Below are 18,298 nucleotides of genomic sequence, written 5' to 3'. Positions count from 1 at the left end.
AAAAATCAACACAGTGTAAAGTAAAGCACAGCATTATTCCAGCCAATGAAGCAAACGAAGTAAACACTTTCTCATCTTATTGTGTAATCAGTTTATTTTAACGTTTTGTAATGATTTGTAAAATAATAAAAAATATATATATAAAAGCTATTTAAAAACAAACATAACAATGTTAAACTAAATTTAGTAACTTAAAAGTGTTAAATAAACCAGGTGCTCTTATCTGGGGAGCTGTTAACTTGTGGTTTCTGAGGCTGGTAACTCTGATGAACTTATCCTGTACAACGAAGGAAACTCTCGCTCTTCCTTTACTGAGGCTCCCTGATGAGTGCCAGTTTCATCATATTGTTTTTGATTGCCTTTGTGTTGAGTGCACTTGAGAATACCATCAAAGTTTGTAATTTTTTCAGATTGACAGATCGTTATTTATTTTCTTTACTTAATTGAGAAGTTCTTGCCATAATATGGCAACTCTACCTCTTCACAACTTTACAACCGATGCTCTCAAACACATTAAGAGACAAGAAATTCAAGTAATTAACTCTTGATAAGTTCAGCACAGCTGTTAGCTGAAATCCTGAATTCCAGGAGACCCTACCTCATAAAACTGACTGAGAAAATGCAGCAGAGATGTGCAAAACTGATGATCTAAGCAAGAGGTGCTACTTTGAAGAATCTAAAATATAAAACAATATATTCTGGTTTGTTTACCTATTGTTTTCGTTTACTAAATAATTCCATATGCAGACACTGAATTTAAGGTGAGCCCAAACTTTTGACTTTTTATGTACACATTTACTTATTTATTTATGTATTTATTTTATTCATTTGTTTCTTGAATCCTGTTTTGGAGTGCATTACAGACAGAAACATATTTAAAGACTGGAATATAATTCAGGTCTGAAAGGCTTACAGATAAAAAAAACATGAAGAATAGAAATTTCAGAAGATAATATAAATACAGTATAAATACGGGGGTTGGACAATGAAACTGAAACACCTGTCATCATTTTAGTGTGGGAGGTTTCATGGCTAATTTGGAGCAGCCTGGTGGCCAATCTTCATTAATTGCACATTGTTCAATTAGCAGGGTAAGAGCACAGTTCTGACCAGAGTTCAAAAGAGGACAAATTGTTGGCGCACGTCTTGCTAAAGCATCTGTGACCAATACAGCAAGTCTTTGTGATGCATAAAGAGCCATGGTATCCAGGGTAATGTCAGCATACCACCAAGAAGGACCAACCACATCCAACAGGATTAACTGTGGACGCTGTAAGAGGAAGCTCTCTGAAAGGGATGTTCGGGTGCTAACCCAGATTGTATCCAAAAAACTCAATTCAATGTACACCTCAACTCTCCTGTTTCCACCAGAACTGTCCGTCACCACAATCAATTATTGTGGTCTAAAACCAGGTGTTTCAGTTTCATTGTCCAACCTCTGTATATATCAGATGTAGATGTCCTCCCCCAGCTCTGGAGCATACACCTGACCCTGCTTCATGTAGTCGTTAGGTGGCAGACCTTTGATCTTCAGTTTCCAGGCTGTTCTGCGCTGCTTCTCCTTGTGGTTTTGAGTGTGTGTGTGGTTTTGAGTGTGATGTAGTTCAGTGCAGTGGGACTGTAGGAGCTCCTGCAGCTCTGAATCAGTCTTTAGCTGGAAGTTTGTGTGTTTTCTGAATGGATCCAGAGGAATGTATGATTTTCTGGGATTTCCAGGCATCTCAAAATCGACGTGGCGGCCTGGATGCTTGACTGCGCTCCTCATGAACACCTTATGAACGTTCTGGACGTCTTCTTCTGCGGTGGTGGTGAAGGAACTGACCGTACGTGCCCCACAGACCGTCTGAGGACGCTTGGGTTTGGGTTTGAGCTTGGGCTTATGAACTGTCTGGGGTCGGATTAAAGTCGGAGAGGGAATATTTGATTGAACTTCTCTGGAGTGAAGGGAATGTCGAAGCTTTAGATCCAGCGGGTGAGTTCTGAGAGTGGTGTAGATTTTCACCGTACCTTTGAAGGAAGTCTGATTGGACGGCTTGGGAGCTGAATGTGGCCGGTGGTGAGTTTTGGCAGGTGGTAGAGGAGGAGGTGGAGGAGGTGGAGTTTTGGTCTGGATCTCCATGACCGGATCAGAGGCAGGTGGACCCCAGCAATCTCGCACTGCTGCATTCAGATTCATGTTGGAGGTGGCCAGGTCACAGTTGTGGGGCTCCTGGGTGGAGCGCACCACCTTTAACAGCACCTGGGTGGTGGTGACTGGATGATGGAGGCCTCTCTTCCTCAGATACTCTTGGACAGCTGTCTCATTGACATGTTTGGAGGTCGCCAAGGACTTTTCTGTAAAATGTAGAAGAACAGCTGATTAATTTCCTCATGATGTTTAAATCAGTGCTTAATCCAGAAACAAATAAACAACACTAAATGAGATCAGTCAGCATGATTCTATTAGCAAAATGCCAATTGGTGATGGAATTATTTAGTAAACTAAAAGTGTACAGTATTAACCCTCCTATTCTGTTCTGGGACAAAATGACCCGTTTTAAAGTTTGAAGTTTTTTCAGTATGAAACTTATTCTGCTTGTCTTAATTAGTGTAATTAACATATAATATAAAAATGCTTCATCTATCAAATTTGTAACCACCCCCCGCAAAAATTTAACTAAAACAAAATTGCAACGTTATGTTTCAATGTTATGTAAAACTGTTGTGTTTTATATGTTGATTTTTCAAAAGTTATAAACTAGTGAAACATTAAAAAAAGTTTGAACATGTATTTTTTTATGAAAAACGAGTGAATTATCCTAATTGAACCATTACCTGTGAGAGTTAAGGAACATCATTGCATATATATTGATAGAATAATTAGTAATGGAGTTAGTAATTAAATATTCACACTGATTGTTATTATTATTATTATTTTTTTGGGGGGGGGGGGGAGAGATGGGGGGGGTTCAGACATCTTTCAGATAATTAAACATGCACCAGGTAAAACTGACCCAGGAACACCATTGCTGTTCCTGATAAATTAACATAACTTGTTGAGTGTTATTTACTTTACGAATTTCTTGCCTCTTAATGTGTTTTTATTACTTCAAAACCTTTTATAAACTTTTAAATTATCCTCAAGTTTAGTTGCAAAGACCATAAAAAAAACTTTGTGATGATGAAACTGGCACTCATCAGGACTGTTCCAGGAAAGAAAGAGTTGTACAGGATAAGTTCATCAGAGTTACCAGCCTCAGAAACAAACACAAGTTAACAAAAAGCTCCCCAGATAACAGAGAATTTTGGTCTGTTACTACATGATTCCTTATGTTTTCCTTTATAGTCTGAATCACTTCACTATTTATTTACTATGTAGGAAAAATCTGAGTTTACCTGAGCTGGTGGCTGTGCTGCTGGAGGTGATTCTGGCTCGGTTGTTGGGAGACAGAGTGGCCGGGCGTATGATCTGCTCCTGAATATCTGTAATAAGGTAATAAAATGCATGCATGGGAAAATCTGCAAAAATCTTTTTTTCTATATTTTAAAAAAAATTGCTAGAAAAAATACAATAATATTTATTTTTATGCAATTATAGTTTTTTTTTACGTCCATCTCTAAATGTATTTGTATCTGTTTAACCCTTGTGTGGTGTTTATATTTTTGTTACTGGTTTACTTTGTTACTTGTCAGCAAAATTAAGCAATTTTACATTAAAATGCTTTACACATGCTTGCTTCACCTAAATTGCAAGCAATATAAACAGCTTACATGGTTAATATTTGCCCTTTACCTTTCTTATGTTACATTTCTTTTAAAAAGTGCTACTCTTTTTTTTATTAGTTTTTTTAATTAAATGTAAAAGAAAATGAATTAAACTCAAGATATGAGTAGAAAATTTGTTTAGTTTCAAATTTACAAATGAAGCAAGGTTTATTAGCCCTTGGCCAAACATACTGTATGTAATATAAATGTGTAGGGGGGGGGGGGGGGGTGGAGTACAGTGTGTGTTTATCGAAAATGTGTTTTGATATATGTTTTTCACAAAAAATGAGCCAATGCCAATGAGTTTGAGTTAGAAAAAATATTTTTTTAGTATCATTTGATGAAAAATGAAAATGGTTCGCACAGACCCGAACACCACACAAGGGTTAAAAGCAATTCTCACCACAGTTTTACTCAATCCTACTAATAATTAAACAGTATTACTGTGTGCTTTCTGCCTGCAGGGGGCTGACTGGCTCCTGGTGTTCTGAGGAAAACCCTGTGTTCCGGTTCTTCTGTCTCTGTTGTAGATCTTTGGTCTGGAGGAACCTGAGGAAGACTTTGGTTCAGGATGAAGATTGCTGTGAGGAGGAGGATGCAGAGCAGCCCAGGATCTTCTCTTAGGTCCAGCAGAGTAATCCCAGCGCTGCTCAGTGAACTGCAGCAGCAACACACGACTACTGCTGTTCACCACAATCCTGAGAGAGACAAGATAAAGATGAGAGGGGTTAGAGGGCATAGAATAAAATAAAACTGATTAAAAAGTATTGGGTGAGTGAGCATTTCACAATAACTATTTTTGGATAATATACAGTGCCAGCAAAAAAGCTTCTCATTTGATTTTTTTTTTATTTTATCCTACATAGTAAATAATGGTAACTCTGATGATTGTATCCTTTACAATATAGGAAACTCTTACTCTTCCTTTCCTTGATTGGTCCTGATGAGTGCCAGTTTCATCATTATAAGATTTTTGATGATCTTTGCAGTGCTTGCACTTGACGATATTTTCAAAGCTCTTAAAATTCTTATTTTCTAATTGACTGACCAAAACATTTTTTTTTTACTTAGTTAAACAGTTCTTGCCATTATATGTATTAGAACATTACTCAAATATTCACTATTCACTGTATACCTGTAACTCTACCTCTTCACTACTTTACAACTGATGCTCTCAAACTTTAACATTAAGAAAAAAAAAGGCACAGCCTTCAACAAATGGGAGAAATAATATAATGTAAAGACTAGCCTGTTGTCATGTGTGTGTATGGAGAGTACTGGACTCTGGTGGGTGCTGATTTTGATGATTCTAAGACAGTCTCCACTGAGGAAGTTAAAGATCCGGATCTTTCCGTCCAAACAGCCGGTGATGACCCGCAGGAAGAGGAAGGACAGGGTGAGCACTTCCCTGCAGGAATGCAGCAGAGGGTCAGCGTAGAATTATGGAGATCAGATTTCATGCAGCAAATAGAAAAAAAAACATTAAATAGATACAAACACATATAGTATTATTTATTATTTAATAAAACAAATCTTTGTCAGTTTAATGCTACTGAGTGCTCATTAACATGTCACATGACATCACGTTCTGAAGAACATGCAGAGCCAATGCTCCAAACAGATGCAGGATTTGTAAGGCAGCACTCACACGTACGCGAATGCGTCGTTAACACATTCAATTCAAAATGTGAAACTCATAAATTATATAGATGTATTACACACAGAGTGATCTATTTTAGGCATTTATTTATTTTATTGTTGATGATTATGGCTTACAGCCAATGCAAATCTCAAATCTCAGAAAATTTTAATATTATATAAGACCAATTTGTACTTTTAGCAGTGTGGGCAGTGTGCCAAATCCTGCTGGAAAATGAAATCCGCATCTCTATAAAAGTTGTCATTAGCAGAGGAAAACAATGAAGTGCTGTAAGATTTTGTGGGAAAACAAAACTGCACTGATAATAAAACACCAGCAGATGACATGTCTCTCCAATTCCTGCATTTTCAACACCTTAGCAACCACCTGGAATATCTTCCCAGTAGCAGTGGGAACCACGTTAGCTATGCAATCATCGTGTGTTTTCTTTACTTATTATTATTTCAACTTATTACTAATCTTACGAAAATCCCAGAATTACTCAGTGAATGTTCTTAATATAAAACTTGCATGTTAAAGTTTTTAAAACAATAAAAAGGTTCCCTACTGTCCTTTCCTCACAAGTGTTTCACAGACACTCTGATTGTGTTAAGTGTGTGATGCAGGGCTCACTTTGGGTGGTGGAAGGTCATGAGGCTGTTTGTAAAGTGGGTTTTGGTGCTCCAGGCCAGAACCTGCCCATCTGCCCCTCCAGACAGAATGTGCCACTGATCGAAGAACAGACACTTCACATAACCCTGATGACCAGTTATAATCTACAGACAGAGAAACACACATATATCAGAAAAAGCTTAGATCTAACCTGCAGCATTAGTGTAAAACACTGAGTAGTAAACAATATGTTTCTATAGACTTAATTACTTAAAATACAAGTTTTTTTTTATTTTTCCTACATAGCAAATGAATTGTGATGTGACTCCTATTATGAAGAAACACATAAGAAATCATGTAGTAGCTTTAAAGTGTTAACCCTTTCAGACTTGAATTTTGTGCCAGTGATGGAAAAAAAAACAAATAACAGTAATACTGCTGTTTTCTGTCTGTAATACACACAAAGGAAGACTTTAATACTATAATAAATAATACCTATATCAACAATTAATACAATTAACTAAAATAAGTAACTGTTTTTAAGTCTATTGGATTGGAAGCCATCACAAGCAATTCCTTAAAACTAATCTAAACATGAGAAAAAGTGTTCTAAATCACATACAATTAGTAAAAATTAACTATTTTATTTGCATGTCCAGTTTATGGATTAGAACATGACTCAAATATTCACTATTCTCTGTATACCTGTAACTCTACCTCTTCACTACTTTACAACCGATGCTCTCAAACACATTAAGCTGAGGCACAGCTGTTAACTGAAAGCCATTTCATCTAAGCTTAAATAAAAATAATAGAACCTTTTTTAGAGACTTTTTTAAGACTTTAGTATTAATTTATAACGCAGAAAATGTTGAAATGTTGAAAAACTACTGCATTTAAGGTGTGCCCAAACTTTTGAATGGTACTGTATATAAAAATCTATTTAATCACAACAATGATCAGTGATTAATTTTGATTTACATATTTTTTTCTTCCTAAAATTTGATCTTTTAAAATAATTAATGTTAGATTGGAAAAATTGTTTTATATTTATATTAGTGAAGTAAAATCACTTTGCCTTTTCAATCAACAATATTCTGTAATTATTCATGTTTTGAACAGGGTATTTATAGAGAGTCTAGCAGGTGGAAACAATCAGTACTCTGGTGACCTTTTTCAGAGTTTTGCTATGTAATCCTTTGAACTGGTGCAAGGTGCATTATGGGTATTGGAGTCCTTTAAGTAATGTTTGCTTCCAGATGCTTCCAAAGCAACTGGAGTGACAGTAGCATTGATCAGTATCAGTTGAATCAAACTGGGTGGCATCATATTCACACTATTGCATATTATAAATATTAACTCTATTTATTATCAGTCGATTGTGCCCATACCTTTAGCAGATCTGCCGTCTCCGTCTCCCACACTTTCACCAGGCCCTCCTCACAACTGCTGAGCACCAGAGAAGCGCTGATCTTCACACACAGCACAGGCTTACGGTGACCCATCTTCAGCTTCTCATAGCACTGCCCGGACTGGAGGCTCCACACTGATACAATACAACACAGCAAAACCATTACAGGATTACAGGACATTCAGTCCTTTAGAAACATAAAATACTTTAGTGCTAATTTAAATTATATGAATAAAATAGTGCTGCCAATCAATAAAAAAAATCATCACAACAGTATTTTGTGATTAATCATAAATAATTGCACTTCTTTCTCTTCTTAAAACATATGCTTTTGATTGTAAGATGGAATTATATTTTTATTAGTGGAGATCATTTCTTTTAAAATACTTGTATGAGTCACATAAACATTCTGTGATTAAAAATGAAAAATATTGTATGTAATGCTGGTAATTCCCTGTATTTATTTTAAAGTAGCACTAAACCCCCTGATTGTAGCTCACTCCACCCTCAACTCAAATTTGAAAAAGGCAAAAAAATGAGAGGGGTAGTTTAGGAGCGTCTCTGGGTGATGTATGGGTCTATGGGCGGTACAGGAGAGAGAGCTGATTGGCTGAGCTGCAGCAGCAGCAGTGTGTCTCTGATAGTGTAGAGAAGCAGATGATTAGGAAATGTTTATAATTTTTTAGGCAGTTCTGGTATGTTTCATTACTTCAAAGGAACAAATTTCAGCTATTAATAACAAAAAAATATAGTTGAGCATTTAATTCTTTAATTAGGTTCAATTGCCTGTCATTGATCAGCTTTCTTTATTTGTAGCTTCAGTTCTAAACTAAACACGAGGACTAATTGGCCGATTAAAACAGACTCTGCACACTGGATGCAGTTAATTTCAACAGGTGTGAAAACAGTAATCACACTCAGGTCTCGGTCTAGTCCCAAATGAACTTCAAAGTGGTTATTTTGTGGTGATAACATGATCTGACCTTAATCTAACCTTAATCTGACACAACTATTAAATATACTCATTATGTTTCAGATCAAATTTCAAAGCTGTTCAGGTGCAGTTTAACCTGATTTATTACTCAGATAGTTACTACAGCTGTTACCTAATGCCGTCTCTGCTGCTGACAACCATAGTGACGTCAGCGTGATACGAAAATAATTTGTACATTTCAATATATATATTTTTGCACATTATTTAAGTGCTAAGCAATAAATCCATGCTGTTTCCTAATTTTAATTTAAATAAAAGTGATGTATGTAAAAAGTAATTCTGGCAGTTACTTGTAATGTGATTTTCAAACCTTTCTTGCCAAACCTTTATTTTAAATATGAAAAAATATGCTGTTTAGTGATAATGCATTATTTTGAATTACTTTACCTTTAACTCTGCAGTCTCTGGCCCCAGACACCAGAAGATCTTCATGGAGGTCCAAACAGGTGATGGTTCCCATGTGTCCAGATAGCAGCATGGTACACTCTCCTGTCTTTAGGTTCCAGCACCTTCCAAAGCAAATTCAACCATCATTAGCCTGTTAAAACTGAATATATTTAATATGTCAAGCCACCGGTGGCTGAGAATCCAAATCCAAGAAAGCATAAATGGCTTCATTTTCTGCAATGTAATTTTTTTTATCTTGTGCAACAAAATATTCTCATATTTCTCCAAATGTTTCATAGCTAAGTCATCTTAGAACTCAGACTTTTTTTTAACAATGGTAGGGGCAAAAACTTTAAAACGGCACCTAAACTCTTGATGGACTGTGGCTAAAACTGAAAATATAACTCACACTGTATAAGCAGCAGTTAGACCGTAGAGCCACTCTAGAGCCGTGAAATTATATTATGTTACAACACAGTTTATTAGACACATATATATGCAATTTATTTTACTTTACGACACCATTGATAATTGTACCATCAAATAGAGTTATAATAAGCTTCCAAGTTGTAAGTCATTATGCCATTTCACTAGTTTAAAATCCTATATTTACTTACTGTCTCTTAAACTGTATTGTCCAATCACTGTAAAACATCTAAATACAAGCCTGTTTAAAATTAGTTAGAAACTGATTACTTTACTCTAACTAATTTTTTGCTCTCTTAACTCTTAAATATTTTTACTTTGCATCTCAAAATAAGTTGATCCTCATAGAAAATAGTAACTAATGTGCATCTTTAAGCCTGTGGCTCCTCCCCCTCAATTTATTTACTGTTAATTTCCATTTTTATGTTAGGACTCCACCCTACAAAAAGGTGACTCAGACTTGGAGGCTTTTAATAATAATCTGGTGGCTCTCAAAAAATTAGAATATCATTGAAAAGTTACTTTATTCCAGTGATTCAGTTCAAAATGTGAAACACATACATTATATAGATGTATTAAACACAGATTGATCTATTTTAAGCTTTTATTTCTTTTATTGTTGATGATTATGAAGCTTATAGCCAATGAAAACCCAAAAATTAGTGACTCAGAAAATTAGAATATTATACAATAAGACTAATTGATACTTTTGGCAGTGTGGGCAGTGTGCCAAGTCCTGCTGGAAAATGAAATCCGAATCGCCATAAATGTTGTCAGTAGCAGAGGGAAGCATGAAGTGCTGTAAGATTTTGTGGGAAAACAAAACTGCACTGACTTTAGACTTGATAATAAAACACAGTGGATCAACACCAGCAGATGACATGTCTCTCCAAACCCACATCATTTACTTACTTCCAGGTGGTAATTGTTTTGGCCAGGTAGTGTATATGTTTTTAGTCAATAAATCAATCCCTGATTATTGATTGGATTAAATGGTTTAATCTCTTGAGTGGCACCCAGTAGAGTTCTTTCTGACTGTTTGCCACATTAAAACTCCTGATGACTCACCTGATGCTGAGGTCGTAGCTCGCACTGATGATTAAACCCCTCTCTTCACAGATCAGCACAGCTCGGACGCTGCCAGCGTGGCCCTGCATCAATAGCGGCACTTCTTTAATCTGAGTGACGTCCAGCAGACGCACAGCACGGTCCTTCGAGCCCACCGCCACCATCTGGCCCCCGCTGTAATGGATCACTCTGCTGGGGTCCTCTCTGCAGGGCATGATCATCATTTCAGGATTAAATGATCCAGCAGCAGATTTCCTTTCATCAACGCAATTCGAGATCCACAACACAGCATTACAGTTTAATTCTGCTAGCTGCTCCCCAGTGTGTCCATCAGGGGCCATTCTAGAACCGCCTTCCCTTAAAAAACTACGTCAATACATTTGAAGAGAGTTTATAGGAGGGGTGAGTGTCTCATATCAGAAGAAATCAATCAATCAATCACCCAATAAGCCTTTATTTTCACTCGGAATACATTGAGGGTACCCCTCATTTTCAATGCAGTAAAGCATTTATAAATAAAGGGATTAATAAATTTACATTATAAAAACAATGTAAAAATAAATTTACATAAATAATGTAAAAATAAATTTACATTATAAAAACAATGTAAAAATAAATTTACATAAATAATGTAAAAATAAATTTACATTATAAAAACAAGCAAATAATATTAGATTTAGTTAAGAAGAAATAAAATAATTCAGAATAAAAGGATTTGAAGACAGGCTAAAATATAAAGCAATAAAACAAATAGATAAATAATTAGAATCATAAAACAGAATTAAAGAAATTGAGGACTAAAATAACACCAAAATTATAAAAAAGGTAATTGATGGAACTAAAAAAAAAAAAGTTATAAGTTAAAAAAGAACAAAATATTTAAAATAAAAAGGTAAAGTAAAAGAGATAAGAATGTGTTACATCTGTTGTCTATAAAACTTTCAATAAAAACTTTATTTAAAAAAAAGAAATGAAAAGGTAAAACACCAAAAGTTAAAGCAGTAATAAAACAAATAAAGAGATGAAATAAATAAAATAAATAAAAGGGTAAAAGAAAATCGGACACACAAACTATTGTATACAGGAGACAAGTGTGTTGCTTTCATTTTAAACAATTTTCAATTTTTTACCTAATTTTACCTATTAAACCTATTACCTATCCCACCACAGCTAAATTCTTTGTTATTTAGTCAATTTTAAAGGGGAACTAAACCCACTGATTTTAACTGAGTCTACCCTCAGCTCAAACGTATAAAAGGCTAAAACATGGGAGGGGTAGTTTAAAAGAGGGCACTGGGTGATGTATGGGTTTATAGAGGCAGGGCAGGAGGGAGAGCTGATTGGCTGAAGTGCAGCAACACAGTTGAACCTGAGAGGGCGCTGCAGAGGTGAAAATGGCCACAATAAAGCGCTTTTTTAAAGGTTAGAAAATGTTTATAAAATTTTAAGCAGGACTGGTATGTTTCATTACTTATTATTTAAAGGAACACATTTCAGCCATTAATGAAAGAAAAATATGTTTTTTAAGGTTTTATTGGCTCTTTAAATAGTTTAAAGCAGGAAGCTACTGAAACCTCAAGAAAACTATACATTTTTCAGGGCATCTGCTCATGTTGGGCAATGAAATCCCATCATTTGTTTTCACCTTATTCTTTCATTTGAACCTGAACTGACTCTTCACTTTAGAAAAAAACAATTAAATATTCGTACACACACATACATACACACACACAGTAAATATTAGGTGTTGTACAATATGTTGATAAGTTGGTATAGCAAAGCAAACATACTGAAATATCTCACTTATAAATGTTACAGAATGACAAAAGACAAAAGACCTGGAGTTTTATTGTATGTTAAACTGACATTAAACAGCTTTTTTTTTGTTTTTGCTGAAACTGCATATTTAATCTCTAGTTTATTTCACTACAGTTAGTGAAACCACTTCACTAAATAGCTGAAAAGTATCACTGTAAAAAATCTATATTATACCTGTCCAGCAGAATCAGGATGTTGAAGTCTCCACAGAACACATTCCTCTCCTCCAGTTCCACCGCCTTGGTTTTAACCCCTGTATAGACTGATTCCAAACACCCAACTTCCTGTAACATATAGAGTTAACATATTGTAGTTCTCTGTCTGAATTAAACAGCATTTACAGAATCTTTATAATCCAGAGGTCTGATTTACACAAGAATACAAACAGCAGATTACTGGGATTATTACCTTTATACTACTGGGGCCAGTCTTTATAGGATGAGTGTCGTCCTCTTCTTCCCCGAGGGGCACTAAGACCTTTCGGATCCTGGCGTAGACAGGGTTAACTCCAGAGGTAGAGCTGCCCTAAGAAAGAACATAAAATATTAGCAATTGATAAATACACAGAGGGATGGACAGACATATTATTTTTGTCTGTAGTCCACTCCTCCATTTACTGTCTAAATGGTTCATCCATTCACAATCCTCAATTTCAAGATTTAATATAAGCAAACTGAATCAAATCTTGGATAATTTTTATTTTTATTACACACTGAATATTTAATTTTTTTTTTTTAACTTAACATATTTCTTCTGTCTGTTTTGCTCCCCATGTGCTCCACTAGCACATGGCCCTGTTGTGTTTTTGTCCTGTCTCCGCCCCAGCCCCACCCTAATTTTAGAATTCCCTCCTGTCTTGTTAGTTACCCCGCCCCCTTGTTACCTGTCCCAGGTGTTCCTCGTCCTTCTTATGTATATAAGCCCCTTTGTTTCAGTGTTTCTTGTTGATTCTTTTGTATTTTTGTATTCATATTTCTGTATGCTTTGTGTGCTCAGTCTGATCTGTATGTTAAAGTAATCTTAGTCCAGTCTTAGTTCTGCTGTTTTTTTGTTTTCTCAGTTTTATTTATTCAGTTTTGTTATTTTTAGTCTTGTCTTTATAGTTTAGTTTCTTTGTCTAATGCTTTACGAATACAGGATTTAAGGGAAGTGTTACTACAAAAGCTTCAAACTGAAGTTAAAAAATAAAAAATCATGTATTGTAACCCCAAATTTAACAGATCTGAACTGATAGAGTCGTTTTTGTTCTGTAACTGAAATATACAGTATAATGGAGCATTACCTGCAAATTCATTGCCTGTTTTTCCACCATCTTCTTCACCTCCATCTCTCCTAGCACCTCCTCTGTTAGATAGCACCAGTGCTGGGACACACGTTTACAGTGCTGAAGGGTGGCCTTGTCCAGCAGACCTGGGGAAAGAACATTGTTGTGTATATGAGTGGGTGTATACTGATATATGTATAGTAATATCACTCAGCAGTACTATTAAAACCACCCTGTTGTTTCATTTATTGTTCATTTTATCACCTCTACTGACCACATAGAAGTACTTTGGGATTAAAACACAGGTACACCACTGACAGATTAAAACCCCGGCAACAATCAACCATCAGACGTTCATTGCCCAAGTTTTACATCAACTATAAACAGAATAAAGGATAAAATAACATTGCTGTTTCCATAAATAAGCTGCTGATGTATCTTCACAGCGTGAACGTGCAGGTCAGTATCCTCTGCTGAGAAGTGCAGAAGCACTGCACTGTTAAAATAGCAAACCATCGAAGTCAGAGCTCACCTGGATCTTAAAGGGAATGGCAAGTGATACGCTGATTGGTTTATTTAATGTTATGCCCAAAACACATTAATTAAGAAAATTAGTACATGCCTTTTGCGGATTTTGGAGGGGTTAGTGCACCATAGGACTGTGTGGGCGTGGCCTAAGCTTTTGTTCCTAATGGCTTTATTTTTCCCCTTACATTATTTTTACTTTTATACTTGAAGTAGTTTTGAAACCAGGACTTCTTTTACTTGAAGAGTAAAAAGCTTGAGTTGATATTTCAACTTCTACAGAAGTATTTTATTAAAGTATAGATTAGTATCTATACTTCTACCTACAGAGTAATAAATGTGAATACCTTTAGAAACTTTTTAAAGGTGGAGTGACCCCCCACTCACCTAAAATCCTCTTGCTGATATCGACTGGAAGTCCTCCAATGAAGTCTCGGTGGAGGCTGACCCCCGACATGGATTTGGAAGACCCGGGGACGACCATGAGAGCGGGATCCTCTGAGCTGTTTGAGTCTGTGTCACTATCTTGTCTTTTTTGAGCTATGTAGGCTATCTCCTCTTGCTTACTCCAGATAGAATTCTTTGCTGCGGTTTAACATGATGAGAAAACAAGAAAAATAGGTTTTCACAATTACAGTTTTGTCCCATGACTTTTGCCAGGTCTCATATGAGCTAAAAAAGTGCTGCACTGACTTTAAGGAAATGTGTGTGAGGTCTTCTACATTGAATGGAGGTATATGTAATGGATATCTGCTAGAGCAGTTCGTTTATTCGCATGGACAATTCTAGCTGGTCACCATCATTTCCACACAGAGCATTGTCCACAGTGGGTGGCAATGCCTTTAAAAGAAATGATAAATGTAGGAAATGGAATGTTCCATTTAACTGGCACTCGCTATAAGGCCTCATTAAAACTCACTAGAACAAGATAGCACCTCACAACTTATACAGGTGTGAATTTACAGGTGAGATGATGATGATAAATGTACACACTGTTATCCCATGGCCTTGGGCATCTTAGAGTTTAAAAAGAAAAGGGAAAATCAGACTTACTGGGTTGTGGTTTGTCCAGAATCTCCACGGCACTGTTATGTTGGGTTTGATGAGGGAAACTGACAGGCTCATAGACCGAGCTCGCCTGGACCAGAAGATCCAGCTCTGGATGATCATCAGTGTGGAAGGAGTAGATTGATCCTGATACAGAGCCCTGGTCTTCATCATTCTCTGCTGGAAAAAAATAGTCATTGAACATGCACTATATGTCCAAATGTTTGTGGACACCCCTTCCAATTAATGCATTTAGCTAAAGTAAGTTGCACCTATTGCTGATACAGATGTGCAAATGCACATGCATCTAATCCATATTATGGCAAGAACAACTCAATTGGTAATGTAAAGGAAAACAAATGACTTTAACAATTGAACGTCTGTTAATCCGAAAAATTTCAGGAAAGTATCCTCAAGTTCAGTCACTGCAAAGACCAATGGAAGTTTTATGATGATGATGAAACTGGCACCCATCAGGACCATCCCAGGAAAGGAATCACAGAGTATTTTGGTTTGTTTAACACTTTTAAGTTACTACATGGTTCCTTATGTGTCCCTTCATAGTCTGGATCATTTTACTATTTATTTACTATGTACAATGTTTTCTGACCTACATGAACGGTCAGAAGTGTTTTAAATACACAAATTAGCCTAGCTGTTATATTAAAAAAACTTTTTGCATTATTTTACTCATTTATGAACTATAAACTGCAAAAAAATCCATCTATGTTCATCCATATTTTTGTTTGCAGTTATAAACTGTATTTGACAGCATGTGTTGAAACAATTACTGTTTCAAAAATTACCTTTTTTCTTTACAGTGTAACCTTCAGCTGCTCCTGTGCTGTGCTTACCTGTGTTAAAGTGCAGAAAACCTCGTTTCTCTCGAGCTATGAGGACCCCGACCAGGTTCCCCAGCCTGTGCAGAAGCTCAAAGTGGCACAGTGAGAAGAGCCGCAGTAAATAACTGCACTTTATCCAGTCTGGGCTCCTGATGAACCAGTCCCAGGTTTCCATCATGCTCATCCCACACAGATTCCCACTGTCTCCATTGTCGCCACACTCCCAGTTCCTCCCCTCCACTGGGAGCTGCGCTTTAATCTGAGCTCTGGAATAAGTGAAGTCCTTCCCTGAGGTTATCTGGAGAACATTCTGGAGGTTCTCCAGGATCTTCAGGCTCCTGCATCGCAGTAAAAGGCCGGTGAGGAAGCGTCGTTTAGCCTCGTCTCCGGCTCGGTTCAGCCACTGGGTTGAGTGCTGGAGGTGGGTAGAGTAGGCGCAGGACTGGCAGCGGCCGCAGGCGCTCTGTCTGCGCTCTGTCCTGCAGCTGAACTGCGGTCTGCGCTCTGTCGAGTCTGTCTGCGTGTCCTCAGCCCGCTGTCTGCGCTCTATGGTGTCAGTCTGCATGTCGGGGCGCTGTCTGCGCTCTCTGGACCCGGGTATCAGTGAGGAGTACTCGGGTTCAGCGCTGAACTCCAGCGCGGCTCTGCGGGACTGCAGTATCTAAGCGACCGCAGAGACGCAGCACTGGTTGAAGCCGCTACTATAGAAACAGCCCAGATAGCAAGCATACGTTGGCTCAACGTTGGCTCAACGTCATTGTTTACGTTGGCATGACATTGGGCAATCACGTTGGTCCAACGTCATTTTGGCCAGTGGGCCTACGTTGGCCTGACGTTGGGTGCCAACCAATATTTTATGTTGGGACTACGTTGGCCTGACGTTGGCCTGACTTTAAGTGTCAACCAATATTTGATGTTGGGATTACGTTGGCCTGACGTTGGCCTGACGTTGAGTGTCAACCAATATTTGACGTTGGGACTACGTTGGCCTGACGTTGGGTGCCAACCAATGTTAGATGTTGGGCCTACGTTGGCCTAATGTTGGCTTCCGACCAGTTAACATTAGCAAGACAAGGGCTTTGTACCTTTATATAGTGAAATCTATTAGCCCACAAATTTGTATAACTGAATGTAAAAAGAATGTTATGTATTAAATAACCCCTTTAGCAAGAACGTGAAATAACCAACAATAAATGATTGCTAAAATAATGTATTGAATGTATTTTGAAGGGAAAATAAAAACATGTATGTGATACATAACTAACATTAATATAAAAAAACAGTGGACACTGAAAGAGAACAAGAAGACAGAATCTATATAAATTATTTACATTTAAAAATTATACATATTTAATGCTAGTGAGTGCATTTTTTATAAAGTTTAAAAGTAGTTTAAAAGCCAAGTAATTACATTAAGTAAAAAATATTTTGCATTCCTTCTACAAAATTTCTTTCTGTTCATTTAAATTAATTAATAATTAAACAGAAAGAGATTATGTAGAAGTAATGCTACATATTTTAACTTGATGTAAGTTAATTATTACTTGGCCTTAATATATATATATATATATATATATATATATATATATATATATATATATATATATATAATATATATATATAATATATATATATATATTATAATATATATAATGTTCATTTCATTTCTTTGTATTAGACATAAAGGCAAAAAGTATATAATTACACACAAAACTCCAAAAACTATAGTTTCAGGTTTGATTTTTATAGTGAGTTTGAACAAGCATCATGTGCTGGAAACCTATAAGTTCTATATTCACTTTTTAAAATGTGACAGTAATTTTGTCCAGTCCATTTTGTCTGGAGTTTTGTGTGAAATTATGTCAATTTTGCCTTTTGTTCTGCGTTTTGTATTGTTCCAATACATACAAAGTATGACACAAAAATATGAAAATATATGGAATTACAATTATTTTTTGGGAGATTTACTTCATTTTCTGGAGTTTTAGGAGTGCCAACATTTTTGACCACGACTGTATATACTGCATACTCTTTGTATGAAACAATAAAATACAAGACAGTGAATTTACAATGCTTTAAAGGATCTTTTAAATAACAGCATTATATCATACATTATTATATATTATCTTAATTTAATCTTACCCTGCTGCGTTTATCCCACTGCGTTTAGGCGAATTCAGCTTCAACTTATTTAAATATAAACATGCGAGCCTGAATTAACGGTCGTTTTTCCCTGAGTGAAATGATCACGCGCTTCAGAACCTCAGTATTATTCATAATTTATCGTGTACAGTGTGTGCATTAACATAAGCAAACGAGTATGGTTTAAAGGATTAAACTTCACCTGTGTTAGCTGAAGTGCTCCGTGTACACACACACACAGACACACACACACAAACACACACACACAGGAGATCGGCGTTAATGCCAATGTTTTTCCAACGTCAGCTTCACGTTCGTCTGTAGGTTATGCCCAAACTAGGGTAGTCGCTACCCGAGAAAGGTCTAGCGTTCTGTACGC

At 36.4% G+C, this 18,298-nt stretch overlaps 1 protein-coding gene across 2 annotated transcripts; it reads right to left on the bottom strand.

Moving 5' to 3' along the window:
• Nucleotides 1-208: 208 nt before the first annotated feature.
• fbxw10 (F-box and WD repeat domain containing 10) lies at nt 209-16,452 on the bottom strand. 2 transcript variants are annotated; one of them, XM_022669288.2, is made up of 14 exons: nt 15,790-16,452; nt 14,942-15,115; nt 14,276-14,473; nt 13,382-13,509; nt 12,508-12,624; nt 12,274-12,383; nt 10,282-10,485; nt 8,788-8,909; nt 7,387-7,541; nt 6,017-6,159; nt 4,994-5,152; nt 4,189-4,442; nt 3,376-3,462; nt 209-2,334 (listed from the first exon to the last, which is right to left on the bottom strand). In XM_022669288.2, exons 1-14 carry the CDS (start codon nt 16,340-16,342, stop codon nt 1,448-1,450), a joined length of 3,291 nt encoding a protein of 1,096 aa, XP_022525009.2. In that variant the 5' UTR covers nt 16,343-16,452; the 3' UTR covers nt 209-1,447. The 2 variants fall into 2 exon arrangements, with proteins under 2 accessions (XP_022525009.2, XP_022525010.2); XM_022669289.2 differs by having other exon boundaries at nt 14,942-15,112.
• Nucleotides 16,453-18,298: the final 1,846 nt, after the last annotated feature.

The sequence above is a fragment of the Astyanax mexicanus genome, chromosome 15 (assembly GCF_023375975.1).
Source record: "Astyanax mexicanus isolate ESR-SI-001 chromosome 15, AstMex3_surface, whole genome shotgun sequence".
Classification (NCBI taxonomy): domain Eukaryota; kingdom Metazoa; phylum Chordata; class Actinopteri; order Characiformes; family Acestrorhamphidae; genus Astyanax; species Astyanax mexicanus.
Note: the sequence above shows the minus strand (reverse complement) of the source record. Positions and strands in the feature narration are given on the sequence as shown.